The sequence below is a fragment of the Sebastes umbrosus genome, chromosome 14 (assembly GCF_015220745.1).
Source record: "Sebastes umbrosus isolate fSebUmb1 chromosome 14, fSebUmb1.pri, whole genome shotgun sequence".
In the NCBI taxonomy this organism is placed as follows: domain Eukaryota; kingdom Metazoa; phylum Chordata; class Actinopteri; order Perciformes; family Sebastidae; genus Sebastes; species Sebastes umbrosus.
The window spans coordinates 29,512,951-29,530,431 of NC_051282.1; the positions used below are offsets into that span (position 1 = coordinate 29,512,951).

Here is a 17,481-nt window from a genome sequence, read left to right on the forward strand (position 1 = left end):
AATATGATGTGTGTTGTTTTTTTTACCATTTGTAGATTTTATTTTTTTTAATAATACTATTTTTTAGACTGTCGCGCACACACGCCGCCCGGTGACGTCACGCGATGTTGTGAGTGCTATGGCGTACCAGGAAGAGGAGTCGCTTGAATCCTGGCTCAGTGAGTGACTACATCCTCCTTTTATGAATTAAATACTGTGAGTAATTAGCTAGATATGATTCTCAGGAAGGTAACGGTTCATCCGGTAGTACAGGCGGGGATAGAGGGGTCCAGGGTAACTAACAGTTACCCAGGACCCCAGCGCCTCTCTGCTCCATCAGCAGGATGAAGGAGGAGGAGGAGGAGGAGGAGGAGGAGGAGGAGGAGGAGAGCTGCTGCTTAAACAGATCAGGGTTTGTTTAGCTACAGATAGCTGCTATATGTCCCTCACACAGTAAGACCTGCTGCTGGTGGACAGAAAACACATGATGAATGAGCAGCACTGCTTTCTGCTGTCACTATGAACACCATAACTAGAAAGAGGAAGAAGCATAACTGCTGCTTTGTTGTGTTGATCACCAGACTCTCAGGGAGACAGATTCACTATAGGATATATTATACATGAATAACACAGCAGTTACTGGAAGTTACAGTTAAGCATACAACTGTGCATTTTGTGATCAAATCAACACATTTGTCACAGGTTTATATGTTCTGAATTAAGATAGAGATATCCAGACGCTGCAGGTTTGGCCCCTGGGGGCCCGTGGCAGCCAAATAGGCACTAAATGTTGCAGAAAACTGATTTAAAAATAAATATTCATAACAATTTTGCGATAGAAGCAACAAATTTGGCTCAGGTTTATATGTTATGAAAAGATATAGATATCGGGGTGCTGCAAATTTGGGCAAAATATGCGCTTAATATTCCTAAATGTTGCAGAAAACTGATTTTAATCACTCTTGATGTTTTCCAAGGTGTGTTCAAGCTGATTAGATCAGATGTCACAAGATCACAGACATGTCTCTTTAATTTTAAGGGTGCTTTTCAAAGGTTTTTAACCTGAGAAAAACGTGAAAACCAAAGAAAAGGAGCATTCAGGGTCAAACTTCAGCCCCTTACCTTCATGATAGAATGACAACCAGCTTCTTCTCCTTCTTCTCCTCCTCCTTCTTCTCCTTCTTCTTCTCCTTCTTCACCTTCTTCTCCTTCTTCTTCTTCACCTTCTTCTCCTTCTTCTTCTTCTTCTTCTTCTTCTTCACCTTCTTCTCCTTCTTCTTCTTCTTCACCTTCTTCTCCTTCTTCTTCTTCTTCTTCTCCTTCTTCTTCTTCACCTTCTTCACCTTCTTCTCCTCCTCCTTCTTCTTCTTCTCCTTCTTCTTCTCCTTCTTCTCCTCCTCCTTCTTCACCTTCTTCTCCTACATCTCCGTCTTCTTCCTCTTCTTCTTCTTCACCTTCTACTCCTTCTTCTCCTTCTTCACCTTCTTCTCCTTCTACTCTTTCTTCTCCTTCTCCTCCTCCTTCTTCACCTTCTTCTCCTTCTTCTCCTTCTTCTCCTTCTTCTTCTTCGTCTTCTTCTTCTTCTTTTTATTGGATTACTTTGGTGAAACTTTGCCGCCAGCAGCAACCCGCCTCCTCAGTTCTTGTATCATGCCGTAAATCGGCCACTGTTTTCTATGTTATACAGCTATATACATTGTTGAAAAAAGAAATATGTACACAAAAAAGTGCTGTTGCATATTTAAAATAAATAAAAATTAATCCTATTGGAGTTGGCACCTTGCCGTTGTGGATTAGCTTGTGTGTCTCTTGTGTGAGCTGAGATCTTAGTTTCCTTATAGGTTCGACCAAGTTTAGAGACCGGACAAATATCAGCTCCGTTACTCAGATTTGAAGGCCGTTGTAAAAATAAAACATTATCGTATGAACCTGAATCACATAACCAAACTAATCCCGGACGAGCCCCCTTTTTCAGAAATGTCCCCTCGGGGATTAATAAAGTACCTACCTACCTAAACAGTTCTCATGTGACCTGTGACTATACAGGTTACCGGTCAATCCTGAACTTTATCCAGCGATATCTCTGTCAGTTGTACTGCTGATAAAAACAGAAATGCACCGACGGAAAGCTGAAAATCCTGCCGTTCTAAAGGTGGTTGTCATTCTATCATGAAGGTAAGGGGGTGAAGTTAGACCCTGAAGTGATCCTCATGCTCATTTTATTTCATTTTCATGTTTTTCTCAGGTTAAAAACATGTCTGTGATCTTCTGACATCTGATCTAATCAGCTTGAACACACCTTGGAAATCATCGAGTCATAAAATCAGTTTTCTGCCGCCATTTCGAAAAATGGTGCCCCGATATCTATATCTTTTCATAACATATAAACCTACATCTGTGTTAAATTTTGTTGCGTTTATCGCAAAAATGCACAATTGTTATTTCCGTTTAGCCGCCCCACTAACAGCGTCTTTCTCTAACAGATAAAGCCACCCATCCGACAAACCGACAGGAGGACTGGGAGTACATCATAGGCTTCTGTGATCAGATCAACAAGGAACTAGAAGGGTATGTCTCTGATATATTTGCCAACATTTCTCTTTTTATAAAGAAAAGGTTTCTCATATGTGATGTCTTCTTGCAGTCCTCAGATAGCTGTGACTCTGCTCGTCCACAAAATCCACTCGCCACAAGAATGGGAGGCTCTTCAGGCTCTGACAGTAAGAAAGAAATCACCTTAAATATCAACAAGCACCTTCTTTTTATTTTCCTTAACACTTTGTTAATGTTTTGTGTGCAGGTATTGGAGGCTTGTATGAAGAACTGCGCGAGAAGGTTTCATAATGAAGTCGGAAAATACAGATTTTTGAATGAGCTGATTAAAGTTGTGTCTCCGAAGGTGAGCAAATAGGTTTATATGAAAAGCATGCTGACTGTATGATGCCTTCCCATCCAGCCTCTTTTCTTAATCGCCTCTTGTCTCCAGTACATGGGTGACAGCGCGCCCGAGAAGGTGAAGTTGAAGATTGTAGAGATGCTGTACAGCTGGACGGTGGCGTTTCCAAATGAAACCAAGATAAGTGAAGCCTACCAGACGCTGAGGAGACAGGGTGAGTTGAGATCAGTCAGATGGAGTTATTAACATAATGCATGTGGAGAAAGAAAAGACGTCTTACTATCCTCGTTCTCCTCACCATCAGGCCTCGTGACACATGACCCGGAGTTACCGCTGGACAGGACTCTGATTCCTTCTCCTCCGACACGACCGAAGCATCCGGTGTTTGACAACGAGGACATGGGCAAGGTGAGAGATTAGAGGAATCTGTTCAGGCTTTTTAAAGGGGACATATCATGAAAAACTCACTTTTTTCAGTGCTTGTGCATATACGCTTAGGTATCTGGGGTGTCTACCAACCCACAAACTGTGAAATAAAACAACCCAGATGCCTCGATCAGAAAACATGTGATTCAACAAGCCATTCGGTGAAGACTGAGCTGTTTCTGGAGGGGGGTTTAAAGAGACAGGCACTAAACGGAGCATTTCAGACAGTGGGGCAACCTCCAGGTTTGAGAAGTGAAGCCGATGAGGAAATGCATTAAACTTGTATTCATTCTACCAGCCAGCAGGGGGCGACTCCTCTGGTTGCTAAAGAAGTCTGATTGTATAGAAGTCTATGAGAAAATGAGCCTACTTCTCACTTGATTTATTACCTCAGTAAACATCGTAAACATGAGTTTATGGTCTCAATCGCTAGTTTCAAGTCTTCTTCAATACAGCATGATGTTCATTTAGTAAATTATGATCCCATTTAGAGTCAAATAGACCATAAAGCAGGGGATACTTTAGGGCGGGGCTACCTTGTGATTGACAGGTCGCTACCACGGTGTTGTCCGTCTGGGAGTTGTCCGTGTTTTCGTCTTTAACCCTTTCACAGTGTGTTTTCCGTTCATGATAGTTAATATTAACATTTTGGTCGCCTAAAAATGTCTTTTGGCGTTGGCCAAAATTCTGAACTCAAGGCTTCAAATTGGCAGTCCACAAACCAATGGGTGACTTCATGGTGACTACGTCCACTTCTTATATACAGTCTTTGGTTTCAGACAGAGGGTGAATACAGGTATATTCAGATAGACAGTATGAGAAAAATAAAGTGTTTTTTGAACATTAAAGCATGTACACATGTTCTAGTAGAAACATAAAATACAAGTATGAACCTGAATGTGCATAATATGTCCGTGTGTGTGTGTGTGTGTGTGTGTCTGTGTGTCTGTGTGTCTGTGTGTTTAGCTGCTTGCTGAGCTTCTTCGGAGTAAAAACCCAGAGGACCTCCAGGAAGCCAACAGATTAATCAAAAACATGGTGAAAGAGGTAAGAGAGAGCTGTACGTATTCCTCTGCTTGCTACTAAGGGGACTCATGAAATGGCTTCGAGATTCTGCCATGGCGGTACTATGTGAGAGATAATGTGCAGCGAGCCGATCATTGTTGCTTGTTGCTTCACGTTGGGGTCCTGCATCGCCCTATCAGGGTTTATTTCACAACAATGACCCACTTGCTGTACATTATCCCGTTTAGTACACGGCTACTTACTAAAGAAATCTACAATTGACATAAAAATGGTCCTCCAGAGTCCGACATCAGAACTGCGGCCATATCAACGGTCTGTTATAAAGAAATAACAGACCACGTTTGACCAATCAGAATCGAATATTCAACAAAGCCGTGTAATAGAATACTATAATATGTCTCATATATGACATGACATGTTAATGTGTAGTTCACAGTAACATTGTGTGTTGTTGTTGTCAGGACGAGGCTCGTGTGCAGAAGGTTACGAAGCGTATACACACTCTGGAGGAGGTGAACATCAACGTGAAGCTGCTGACAGAGATGCTGTCCCACTACAATAAAGACAGCTCCACCGACTCAGACAGGGATATTATTAAGGTGTGTGTCCGTGCACTTAGCGACCTAACATGATTTGGGGTTCTGAAGTGCAACAAATATGAAATTATATGATTGTAAAGTTATTTTATATGGTTGCATTTAGATGTTTAAGTCAATAAACTGAAATTTCAACAACACCAGCTGCATTTAAACTGCACAGCGCCTCCTTTGTGTTTCCTTCCAGGAACTCTACGAGCGCTGTGACAAGCTGAGGCGTGCTGCTTTCAAAATTGCCACCGAGACGGAGGACAATGACACCAGTCTAGGTTTGATTGTTTGGTATTTTCTGTCTCTCTGAAGAAGCCCATTGTTGACATTTCACCGTGTGTGACCTGTAACCGGTGACTCCTCAGGTGACATCCTGCAGGCCAGCGATGACCTCTCGAGGGTCATCAACTCCTACAAGAAGATCGTTGAGGGGCAGCCCATCAACGGTGACAGCGAGGAGCCTCGCTCTACAGCTGGTCACAGCGAGAGTGGTGAGAGATGTCTTGTAATTATTCATTTTACATTAAAGAAAAAAGAGATATCCTTCCATCATAATCAATTCAGCTGCTGGTATCGATCTTCACTCAACAGAGACCACCGATACGCTGATCGACCTCGCCGACCTCGCCGGCCTCGACACTCCGAGCCCTCCTCAGCCCGCCGCCCATCACTTCCAGCCCGCCGCCCATCACTTCCAGTCCGCTGATCTCATCTCCACCAATCCCACGGCTTCCCCCATCCCCGTCCTGCCTCCTCCTCCCAAACGCCTGGTCGGCTCCCACGGCAGCCAGAGCAGCAGCCCGAGTCACCCCCCCCTCGACAAGGCCTCCGCTGCTCTGTCTCTCCTCGACGATGAGCTGCTGTCTCTAGGTACTATACCCCCCCGTTGTGACTTATTGAGTTAAAGGAACAATTTGCTCCTGGCTCTCTACCACCAGCACCTTTTAAAGCTCTCTAAAAAACATGTAAAAAACAACTTCAAATAAATATTAAAGATAAAATATTTTCTCTCTTTTGGCGATACAAACGTGTGTACCTTCTTCCAGGACTGAACGACCCCCCTACCTCTCTGAGCAAACCCAAGTTGAACGAGCTGTCTGATCAGTGGACTTCCTTGCAGGTACGTCTACATCTTAGCAACTTGAACCCAACAACCGCAGCTTGTTTAGTCGACGTGTAACAGGAGAGAGTAAATCATCTCCTCGTGTCCTCCGCAGGCTCCAGCTTCAGGTGTGGACCTGTTTGGCTGTGCAGCTTATTCAGTTCCAGCGGTGCCTCCACCTGAACCAGCTGCTGCCACAAACAGTCTCCAGAACCTGCAGGACCTCGCCATGATGGGCTTCTCAGATCACAAGAGGTACCGAGTCGTCTGCAGTGTTTGAGTGATATCAAATACAGGATATTTCCACAGAATGTCCTCTTATTATGACATGTGTTTGACAGATTTATTTTGTGTAGTGCTCTTATTTGACAAGTCTACAATACTTTAAGGTCTCATAGTGATCTATCAAATGTGATTTTCAGTTTGTCCGTCCAGATGACGGCCAGAGGAAACAGCTTTGGGATGCCTGCAGCACCCCTCATAGCCGGGCACGGCTCTCCCTCCTCACCTTCTTTCCTCCAGGCTGCGATCCCCGGCTCTCCTGCTCTGTCCCATGTCAAGGTCCAGAGCCTGAGCTCGGCTCCGGGCAGTCCGCTGTTCCGCTCTCTGTCCCCCTGCCACCCTCCCCTCCAGGGCAGCCCGGCCAGAGCCGCAGACGTCTCCCTGAGCAACGTGCACGTCCCTCTGGAGGCCATCAGACCGAGTAAGGACAGGACAGGACAGGAGGGAGGAGGACGACCGGTTAATGGACAAATTATTAAAAATATATCTAGCTCCTGATTGGCTGTGTGTCCTGTCTGTCCTCAGGTAAAGTGCTGCCTGTGACGGCCTACGATAAGGACGGCGTTCGCATGCTCCTCAACTTCGCATCCGACTGTCCCCCCGGCAGGCCTGATGTGTTGGTGATGGTGGTGTCCATGCTCAATACGGCGCCCCTGCTTGTTCACAACGTGGTACTGCAAGCCGCCGTGCCCAAGGTAGAGACACGCATCCCTAAGTTCATTCACATGTGTTCTTTTATTTGCTATAGAGCTGATATGAGGCTTCAGCACTCTAAGTTAGTCAAATCAAATGACACTTTTCAGTGTCATTTTTACTTTTTGTGTTACTATCCCTCGGCCACCTTCAGCAAGGAAACACTGTCCGTGGAAACACAGAGATAGACTAGGAAAAAATGTGAATTTACCCCTTAATAAAAGCATAAAAATACAGCGCTGACTTCTCCGTTCATCCTCCACCAGTCAATGAAGGTGAAGCTGCAGCCTCCATCAGGAGCAGAACTGGCACCATTTAACCCGATCCTACCTCCAGCCTCCATCACCCAGATCATGCTGCTGGCCAACCCAACCAAGGTAGCTCACACAGTAACACTGAAAGGAACATTTCATGGGATCTGTTTCCAGAAATGGAATATGATATTAATAATTATGTTTTCATTAGTGTATAATCACATGAAACTAAGAATCGTTGTGTTTTCTTTAGCTTAGAATGAGCCGTTTATATCTAATTTACATACGGAGCAGGTCCTCTTCACAGAGTCCTCCATGTTGCTCCGCCGTGTTACTATAGTAGCCCTGAACAGACAAACCAAACACTGGCTCTAGAGAGACTCTTTCATGTTTTTATGTTACTTGAAGGCCACCGTAGTTCTCTGACACGCTTGTGAAACTGCGGTAACGTGAGCTGCAGAATGCTAAACTGTGGTACCGCCAGCCGCCGTCTGACTTCCGTTGCTCCTTAAGCATGGCTTCTGAGTGAGGTGAACGGCGTTGACACAGTGGATCACGTTACCGCAGTCTTGGAAAGGGAGGAGTGAGCGGAGGGGTACTCAGTTGGTTGCAATCTGCCACCACATCACTAGATGCTGCCAAATCCTACACACTGTCCCTTTAAGGACGTAAATACACAAACCACAAAGAACTGTCCTGATGCTACTGATGATGCTAAAAGATGTTTGTGTGTTCACAGGAGAAGGTGCGTCTGCGCTACAAGCTGGCTTTCACACTAGGAGACCGTCTGTGCAACGAGGTCGGAGAGGTCGACCAGTTCCCCCCCCCAGACAACTGGGATCAACTATAGAAGTGGATCAGACCGGTTCATGCTCCATGACGGGATGTGTGTGTTCGTGTGTGTTCACATCCATCCCAGAGAGAAAGGAGAGGAAGGTGGCAGCTTCACATTCCTTATCGTTGTTATTTCTTTTACTGGCAGTGAGAAGTTAACAGCAGACACTAAAGTTGTATTTATACAGTGCTCGTATACGTTCCTGCAGATAGCTAACAAACTAAAGATGCACGCTGGCAAGGGAGACAGCCGTGGTGTTTACAGGTCGACGGTATTAAGATAAATAATCCCCAAGATGAATATAACAGATTTGAATGTACTATAAATAACGGACGCATCAGAGCTCAGCCCTACTGAACAAAACTACTTTTAAAAGAAACTAAGAGCCGAAGATACAACGGTTTTGCTTTTATTTATTTATTCCTCTGGCTGAGGACTTGCTTAGCCCACAAACATACTTGAATATATCCAGAAATGTCATCTATTACAGTAAGTCAAAAGTACTGAACTGATTATTTGAGCCATCAAGATTTAAGATCAGTTAATGTTGCCCCTGTTTTAAATTAGTGGACCAACACTAGTTCATTTTCTGCTGTAAAGGCAACCAACTGCACTTCAGAAGGTTCATTTTTTATTGTGAATATACTGTATTGTTGTGACTTGAGTCTACCGAGTCTCAGCTCTGGTTTTATTTCATGTGATTTTATTTTGAAAAGAAATGAAAGGTGATATTTCAGTCATGGTTTTAGCATACTTCTGTTCTGTATTTAAAGATCTTCTACCAGTGTCAGTATTGGGAGTATTTTTGTCATATTTATTATGATTTTCTGTTTTAGTATTTCAGTGCATCACTGAACCTCGAAAATGTGAAAAATCGGAATTTAAATTTGAAAGGGAAATCTGTCATCAGGCAGATAACTAGCGTGTTCAGCAGCGGAGGGATGAAGTGGAACATAAATCAGTCCACCCTTTAGGTCCCTCCTCTGGTCGCCCTCAGCTCGACATCAATGTGGGACGTACAGAAGAAGTGTTTAATGTACATAGTATGTAATGTACCTATCGTTTTGTTGTACGACAAGTGACGTGAACATGTGACGTGTAGACTTTGGGAGAGTGTTAGGTCTGTACATACTGGATGATGTGCCATTTGTTCGCTACATGAAGACAAATAAATATTTCTTTCAATGGACGTTCTGATGTTTTCGGAGGTTATTGAACTTTACAACAACGTGCGTCATGAAAAGTGTTTTATTATCAAAGAGCACATTTCGATTACTTGAACTTTATGTACAATACAAAAAAAAAACTAAAAATGCAAAAGAGCTTTGTTTTTTTATTCACGCTTCTACGGTTCCCTCTTTGACTATGGCCATGGCGAGGTTCCTGGCCAGAGCGAGTCTCAGGAGCTCCACTTTGGTCAGCTCGATGTCTTCATCCTGAAATGACAAATACACTCGCATGAGAAGCGGGAAGAGGATTGTATGTCTTTAAGAGTTTGAGTCTGTGTATTGCAACACAAGCAATGCATCAGGGGGAAATTGTTGCGCCATCGGAGCAGGATTAGGTCTGTATGAGGAGATGAAGCGTACCTGCATGGGCCTGTCTGTGCCGCCAGCTGTGGTGTTCAGAGAGCTGGTGAGCTCCTCTAAACAGAACATCAGCTCATGGGTTTGGTCTGCTGAGAAGATCACCTAAACAGTCGACAAACAAAAACACATTTTAGTTCAAAACAGTCCCCGTATCTAACATAATAAGTATACTTTATCAAATCAAATGTGACAAAAGACTCTTAAGATTTAGTCTTGAGACTAGTATGCATGATCAGGATCATGATTAGGATCATGATCAGACATGTTTTGTTATCCAGTCTCAGACATGAAGTAAAGAGAGAAAAGTTCTCCTACACTAAAAGACAATTCCCTAAAACAGGAATATGCTCAAATAAACAGATCAATGAGTGAATCTGCTGTGAATCAATTATGCAACTAAAAGGTGATCACACTGAAAATGTGTCTGATACTAAATACAACTATTATAATGTGTTAGTCTGCTGCAAAACATTGAAATCAGTTTCATATTGTAATGCTACTTGGTTACATGTCTTTACTGCAACAATATCTTGTGATTCTAACGATAAGACAAACCCACAGTATAGCGCGGACTTTGTGCACGGTGACTGACCTCTTTCTGCTCCAGCAGCGGCAGGGCGTCGGTCAGCAGGGTCATCCAGAAGCTGCGGGGGGCGATCTTGGCCGTCATGAGGGAGAGGAGCAGCTTGGCCGCCTCGCTGAAGCGCTTCTCTCCGTACAGCTTGTGGAACTCGCGGTACTTCCCTGAGAATTAAAAGGGAGTTTTCAGACTCGGATTGAATTGTTCACACTCTTTATTTACAACTAATCTGCTTTTACTAAACAGCTGTTTGTCTTTGCTCCTCCCGCGGTGCTTCAGACTTCACTGATGTCATGAACTCTGTATGATTTCTTAATAAATATATAGATCTATTTACAAACTAACAGATTCTACTATAAGTCACAATCTATAGAAAAGACATTCCTTTAAATGCACTTGTATCTACAGAAGAATATAAACGGGTCATCTATTTCCACTGATATTCTTCCAGTTTATCACGCTGTCACATGCTGTTGCATTAAGCAGCACATGGCTTTATTTATATCTCTGTGTGCACACACGTCTCTGTGTCTGAGCCTCATGTGACTCTCTAAAGGAGACTAGAAGGGAAGCAGTCCAGGAGACCATCTGCCCTGACTGAACGTCCCCTCGCTTGATGTATGAATTGAACTCGAGAGTCACAAGTTGAAGCAGTGCTGCAAAATGCTGCAGTGTGTGTGTGTGTGTTCATACCGAGGAAGGTGAGCCTGTCGCTGAGCAGCATCGCTGGACCCAAGTTGTCTATCAGGTCCAAATCAGAGAAGGTTCCTTTGTTGCAGTAATCCTGTAGAAACCTGACACACACACATACTTTTAAATCCACTTGGAAAGAAACAACCTCACAACACAGTGCTTTCACACCACACGTGATTATTCATGCTACTTTTTTCCCAGAATACAAGATGATCGGCCCAATAATGACCCGATCTGACAAACATAAAGCAACGGGAACAAGGAGGAGCTTTTTGTTGTCATTACTCAAGAAATATCATCTCACAAGATTCATCTTAACTCTGAGTTTGTTGAAGTTTCAGTACTGAGGTTCTGTGCAGATTATTCAGCTAAAGTTCCAGCACAGCCACAGAGTGGTGTGTTGAGAAACATCTTGAAGAATGAGTGTGTTGTTGAGGGAACTAACCTCTCTGAAATGAGGGTGGCGAAGGCAGCATCTTTGGCCCTGATGCTCCAGGAGAGAGCAGAGCCCAGTCTGTTGTTCCTCAAGGCCCTCATAGCCATGATTTTACAGATACTCCGCACTGGACGAGGACGAGACGTTAAAAGGTTTTAAGTCCCTGCCGCATTGGACACACGACAATATGAATGTTTGTGTAAAACAGGTGCATACTAGAGAAAAAAAATAAAAAGCGGTACCTTGTTCTGACATTTGCCTCTGCTCACAGATCCTGAGCACCTTGAGGGCTTTGCGCTCCGTGTCTAAAGGAACGCGCTCGATCTGCAGCTCCAGGTAGACGCGGCCAAACTCTGGGCAGTGGTCGAAGTAGTCCACGGCCAGCTGCCACAGACTGAACACACACACAAAACATCCTATAAGATGAGGCATTTGTAGAGGCAAGTTTTCATACTTTATGTAAACCTTTAAATGAACACAGTAATTAAAGACATTAATTAATTTCCCTATAGGATAATTAGCATACTTTTAGATAAGCATACCTGTGATGAGTGAAGAGACCAGAGGCATATTCTAACAGGAGAAACTCTCTCAAGTTGGAGCCAAAGCTGAAAACAGACACACACACACCAGAATGACATGGTAGATGTTAGATGAATACATTTTAATCTTGTTATCTCCAGATTAAAAGTGTTTACAAGTACAAACACAACCAAACAGAGTCCCTTACTGTAGATTGTGAGACTGGAGGAGTTTGCAGTGATCCAACAGATCTGTCAAATGGGCCACAAACCACCAGTTGTTGAGAGCGATGCTGCAGAGACACACAAGGGTTAAAAGTTTATAGACATAAACATAAACACTCACGTGGCTTATGTGTAATGTATATTATGTACTTATACAGATGGATGTAATTCTGCATGTTACCTGCAGTCCTTGATGACCTGGTGGATATCAAACTCAAAGGCAGCCAGTAAGATGCTGTCCAGGGGCTCCGGGACGCTCCGCGAGTCCAGAAACATCGTCATGCATGACTGCAGCGCGCACACAGACACACACACACACAGTAAACAACAGGAATGTAGCAGTGAACATGAATGCTAAGCGGTACAGCAGCAGTTAGTGTAGCGTACCTGTGCATAGTAGTGCAACTCCGTGGGTTTGACTGTTGGGTGGCTGAAGAGCAGTCTAGTGACCAGGAAGTGGTACCAGGTGCTCAGTCGCTCCTTGTGCTCCAGCAGCGTGTCTTCATCCCCCACTAGGATCTAAAATTACAGGTGGGAAAAAAGGTGTTGGGATTACTATTGTACTGTTCAAACACATGTACAGTACACTACAGATATAAAGTTACATATTCTGTGCATGTAAGAAGCAGATGGACGGCAGCGAGGGCTACTGAAGGCTACTGACCCTGCAGATGATCTCCAGGTGTTGGTTGCTGGCGAACGAGTTGTCCTGCAGGCAGCGGTCCACCTCCTGGTGCCAGTGTCTCCACTTCACATCAAACTCTGTCAGTGTCTGGGTGCCGCCAGGCTGATGATTGACATAGAAAGGTTATGTTATGTTGTGGTTATGTTGTATGAACATAAATAGTATGTTTGTATGATATCTGTGAAGCAAGGGAGGAACACCAGTCAGGAAGGTCGGACAAGATTTGAACAGTCTCACTAGAAGCTGGTTTGAGTCTATGGTCACTTTAAATGCTGTAAATGAAGGTGTCATTCTGCTGAATTGCATTAAACACAAAGGTGTTACCTGTGCATATTAAAACATCATGCATATGTGTGATTTCTGCACAAATTGTCCTCTACCGTGTGTGAACTAATTCTGGCTATCAAGAATATAAAATATCATCTTGCCAAGGCAGACTAAAGCTACACACTGAGATAAACCACTGAGAGATGATCTTACATTGTAGAAGGGCATCTTGCTGAGCAGAGTGTCCATCAGCTTGTACATGTTCTTGGCAGCAGGCTGCAGGGTGGCCTGCTTCACCAGCATCTGTCTGGCTTCATCCAACCTGCCCTGCAGCACGTAACTCACCACCTGCACAGCCCCGACACAAAGCAAGTGATAACTGAGATTTCACATGCAACATCAGGGCTAGGTGTTTACATAGCTTAGAGTTTCAAAGACGTAAACATGTGTGTGTGTGTGTCTGTGTGCTGCACCTACCACATCCCAGTAGTCGTGGTGCTCAGCAGGGCTCTCGCTTTGCAGCACTTCTCTGGCCTTCTCATCCACATCAGCCTTGTGTAACCTCACCCAGTCTAGGAGGTGGAGCAACAGGGAACCCGCTGAGGACACACACACACACACACACACACACACACACACATGAGTAAATGTCAAGTTATAAAATACATACAAAGGGAGATTAGCTACAAGCACAAAGTCAAACTCTAACCCGGAGCAGCATCGATGAACAGCACTTCACACAGATTCCAGATCAGTTCAATGGCCAACAGGATGGACACCTGTAACGCCAACACAGAGACTGAGGTTAGGAGGACAGTGTCAAAAATGAATAGTCATTCCTCTGCCTTAGCACCGTAGCATTAATTGTCCCTTTACTCACTGTAGCTACTGAGGAAGTGTTTTAAATAAAATGTTCTTGTTGTCATAAATTATACAAAATATTTGTATGGTGGTACTATACCTGGTTTCCATATTGCGTGGCCACGTCTGTATCTTTTGAAGAAACTGCAGAAAAGAGAGGAATGCTAATTTGATTATTCTCGCGTAATCACACTGAAGATAAAAATATTAAAACGATCTTTCAAAATTCTGACCTGCAACTTGCTGAAGCTCCTCCATACAGGCTCGTATCACAGATCTGTAGTTTTTACTGATGCTGACAAATCTAAGGAGCAAGACAGAGATAAATCATGATATGCAATCATCATGGGAAAAAGATTTATCAATACGGTGACATGCACAGGAATAGAGCCATCGGGTGAGTCTTACTGGGGTTTTTTGTTCTTGCTGGGGAGGTCCTCTCTAATCGTCTGCAGGCCAACAAAGATGTGATGGGACTCGTTGAAGAGTTTGCGTAAAATGGGGGAATATATGTCCTCATCTTTTCTGACCTCGTGGATGAAGGGGGAGGCTGATCCTTTAGCACCTGGAAATACAGACAGCGACAACGGAGTGACATTAATTAAGAGGTGATAACATAGAGAGAGAGGCTTGTATCCATATCCACACATACCTGATGCTTTGTAAAGGGTTTCATACGCAAGGATGTCGCCTGGACCCCATGCAAACCCCAAATGCAACCCATCACCGGCTGCAGGGATATTCTACATTTAAAGAAGAGAGACAGACACAGGGTCATTACACTGAAATTATCCACCAAAACATGTAGTAATAATAATAATAATAATAATAATAATAATAATAATACATTTTATAAAAACTCAAAGACACTTTACATAGATCATAAGATCATAAAACAAGGACATCATAAAAAAGATATAAAACAAACAATATTAATTACACATTAAAAGCAGTTCTAAAAAGGTGAGTTTGGAAAGATTAAAATTAAATATAATAATAATAATAATAATAATAATTTTACATGACAACATTTTCCAATGCATGATTGCAACTTCATTGAGAATTTCACAAAGACTTGTTATATATTATTATAATATATAATATATACATATATATATGTATATATTATATATGTATATATAATATATATGTATATATATTATATATACATATATATATATACATATATGTATATATTATATGTATATATATATGTGTATTTTTTGCAGTCAAACCATGTTTCCAACCTTTTATTAACTTTAATTGTTCCTAAACTCTTCCCATAATTCAAAGTTAGAATACTTTCTAACTAACTAGCCTTCTATCATCTGGTCTATTGTGTTCTACATGTTTTAAGACGTGTGTATTTCTGTTAATAACCTTTAATAACCTCTGTGTTTACATCATAACTCAGTTTATCCAGATGAGACTGTTAGTTCTGCTGTTAGCAGTTAGCTTGTTAGCATCGCTGTTCAGAGGCAGAATAAAGAGTAAAGTTGTTGTTTCTCACCGTTACAGCCGGCTCAACGTCTAACTCCTCCATCAGGGAACAATATGACCAACACAACACGATAGAAACGATCAACTATTCAGCTGTAAACTCCCCAAACACAACATGAAGCATGAGCTGCAGGTGCTCTGCTGCTTACGCGCCTCAGGTCATTCAAAAGCCCCTAACGGTGCGGAGTGATGACGTCACGGGAGGGCTGGCCTTCCTCCTGCCTGTACACAATGGGGGTTGGATGGGGGGGGGGGGGGGGGGGGGGGTCCATCTGCTGTGTTTGGCTCATGGTGTGGTTTTGTTACTAAAAAAATTACATAATTAATGAATATATTAACTACATATGATTAATGCATCTTAAGCTCTGGGAAACTGGGTTCACGTAGAAGAGGGAGGCAATCCCAGTTGACCACCTACACACCAAAAAACTGACAATAACCTGATAATAACCTGATAATAACCTGATAATAACCTGACAATAGCCTGACAATAACCTGATAATAACCTGATAATAACCTGATAATAACCTGACAATAACCTGATAATAACCTGATAATAACCTGACAATAGCCTGACAATAACCTGATAATAACCTGATAATAACCTGATAATAACCTGACAATAACCTGATAATAACCTGATAATAACCTGACAATAGCCTGACAATAACCTGATAATAACCTGATAATAACCTGATAATAACCTGACAATAACCTGATAATAACCTGACAATAACCTGATAATAACCTGATAATAACCTGATAATAACCTGATAATAATCTGACAATAGCCTGACAATAACCTGACAATAACCTGACAATAACCTGATGATAACCTGACAATAACCTGACAATAACCTGATAATAACCTGACAATAACCTGATAATAACCTGACAATAACCTGATAATAACCTGACAATAACCTGATAATAACCTGACAATAACCTGACAATAACCTGATAATAACCTGACAATAACCTGATAATAACCTGACAATAACCTGATAATAACCTGACAATAACCTGACAATAACCTGACAATAACCTGATAATAACCTGATAATAACCTGACAATAACCTGACAATAACCTGATAATAACCTGACAATAACCTGACAATAACCTGACAATAACCTGATAATAACCTGACAATAACCTGATAATAACCTGACAATAACCTGACAATAACCTGACAATAACCTGATAATAACCTGACAATAACCTGACAATAACCTGACAATAACCTGATAATAACCTGATAATAACCTGACAATAACCTGACAATAACCTGATAATAACCTGACAATAACCTGACAATAACCTGACAATAACCTGATGATAACCTGACAATAACCTGATAATAACCTGACAATAACCTGACAATAACCTGACAATAACCTGATAATAACCTGACAATAACCTGACAATAACCTGATAATAACCTGACAATAACCTGATAATAACCTGACAATAACCTGATAATAACCTGACAATAACCTGATATTTTCAGGTGGAATTTCATTCATTTATTATTTTTTTTATTTTTTTTATTTTCACATATATAAAACTGCACAAAATCCAGTCAATGAAAAAAAACAAGAAATGTGTCAGGAGAGGTCAAGAAGCTACAGCTGTCATTATGTGACCCAAGTAGGGAACAAACTGAGCTATATTGACTGTAAGATGTAGTTAAAAGCTCCAGTAAAAGATAGTAAGTGGACCTTGAGTTACGATTTTTTTTGTCAAATTTACAGTCTCCAATGTCAGGAGGGGGAAAAAAGAAAATAAATATTAAATCATCATCAATAAATCTGACAAACTATTTTATTTTATTTATTTTATTCGCACATATATAAAACTTCACAAAATCCAGTCAATGAAAAAAAAACAAGAAATGTGACAGGAGAGGTCAAGAAGCTCACACGCTTATACAAAGGACCTCCCCCAACCCCAGGAGAAAAAAAAATAATAACAAAAAGGAAGAAAGATCTAAACTAACATAATTTTAAAAAATACAACAAAAGTTAAACAACAAGAAGTACACA

The 17,481-nt window shown here is 42.1% G+C and overlaps 2 protein-coding genes across 4 annotated transcripts; one reads left to right on the top strand and one right to left on the bottom strand.

The window, feature by feature from the left end:
* The first annotated feature begins 67 nt into the window (after positions 1-67).
* On the top strand, positions 68-9,269 carry gga3b (golgi associated, gamma adaptin ear containing, ARF binding protein 3b). Of its 3 annotated transcripts, none has more exons than XM_037791563.1 (17): positions 68-158; positions 2,463-2,547; positions 2,624-2,699; positions 2,780-2,878; positions 2,966-3,089; positions 3,180-3,283; positions 4,268-4,348; positions 4,789-4,926; positions 5,111-5,192; positions 5,280-5,405; positions 5,479-5,784; positions 5,961-6,034; positions 6,132-6,271; positions 6,439-6,719; positions 6,824-6,993; positions 7,258-7,368; positions 7,985-9,269. In XM_037791563.1, exons 1-17 carry the CDS (start codon positions 119-121, stop codon positions 8,093-8,095), a joined length of 2,148 nt encoding a protein of 715 aa, XP_037647491.1. In that variant the 5' UTR covers positions 68-118; the 3' UTR covers positions 8,096-9,269. The 3 variants fall into 3 exon arrangements, with proteins under 3 accessions (XP_037647491.1, XP_037647493.1, XP_037647492.1); XM_037791565.1 differs by having other exon boundaries at positions 5,506-5,784; XM_037791564.1 differs by lacking the exon at positions 68-158 and adding an exon at positions 370-630.
* A 45-nt stretch (positions 9,270-9,314) lies between these two features.
* Positions 9,315-15,634, bottom strand: nup85 (nucleoporin 85). Its single transcript, XM_037791566.1, has 19 exons — positions 15,448-15,634; positions 14,590-14,680; positions 14,346-14,502; positions 14,171-14,241; positions 14,038-14,081; positions 13,786-13,855; positions 13,554-13,675; positions 13,290-13,424; positions 12,789-12,911; positions 12,512-12,643; positions 12,306-12,412; positions 12,109-12,192; positions 11,921-11,986; positions 11,621-11,772; positions 11,388-11,505; positions 10,943-11,043; positions 10,262-10,413; positions 9,670-9,771; positions 9,315-9,516 (listed from the first exon to the last, which is right to left on the bottom strand). Exons 1-19 carry the CDS (start codon positions 15,478-15,480, stop codon positions 9,418-9,420), a joined length of 1,959 nt encoding a protein of 652 aa, XP_037647494.1. The 5' UTR covers positions 15,481-15,634; the 3' UTR covers positions 9,315-9,417.
* Between the last annotated feature and the right edge of the window lie 1,847 nt (positions 15,635-17,481).

Coding starts and splice junctions, on each gene's coding strand:
- gga3b (XM_037791563.1), top strand. CDS start 119: ATGGCGTACCAGGAAGAGGAGTCGCTTGAATCCTGGCTCA. Junction 4,927..5,110: donor CAGACAGGGATATTATTAAG/GTGTGTGTCCGT, acceptor GTTTCCTTCCAG/GAACTCTACGAGCGCTGTGA. Junction 6,994..7,257: donor TGCAAGCCGCCGTGCCCAAG/GTAGAGACACGC, acceptor ATCCTCCACCAG/TCAATGAAGGTGAAGCTGCA.
- nup85 (XM_037791566.1), bottom strand. CDS start 15,480: ATGGAGGAGTTAGACGTTGAGCCGGCTGTAACG. Junction 14,082..14,170: donor GGAGCTTCAGCAAGTTGCAG/GTCAGAATTTTG, acceptor TCTTTTCTGCAG/TTTCTTCAAAAGATACAGAC. Junction 13,856..14,037: donor CCACGCAATATGGAAACCAG/GTATAGTACCAC, acceptor TTGGCGTTACAG/GTGTCCATCCTGTTGGCCAT.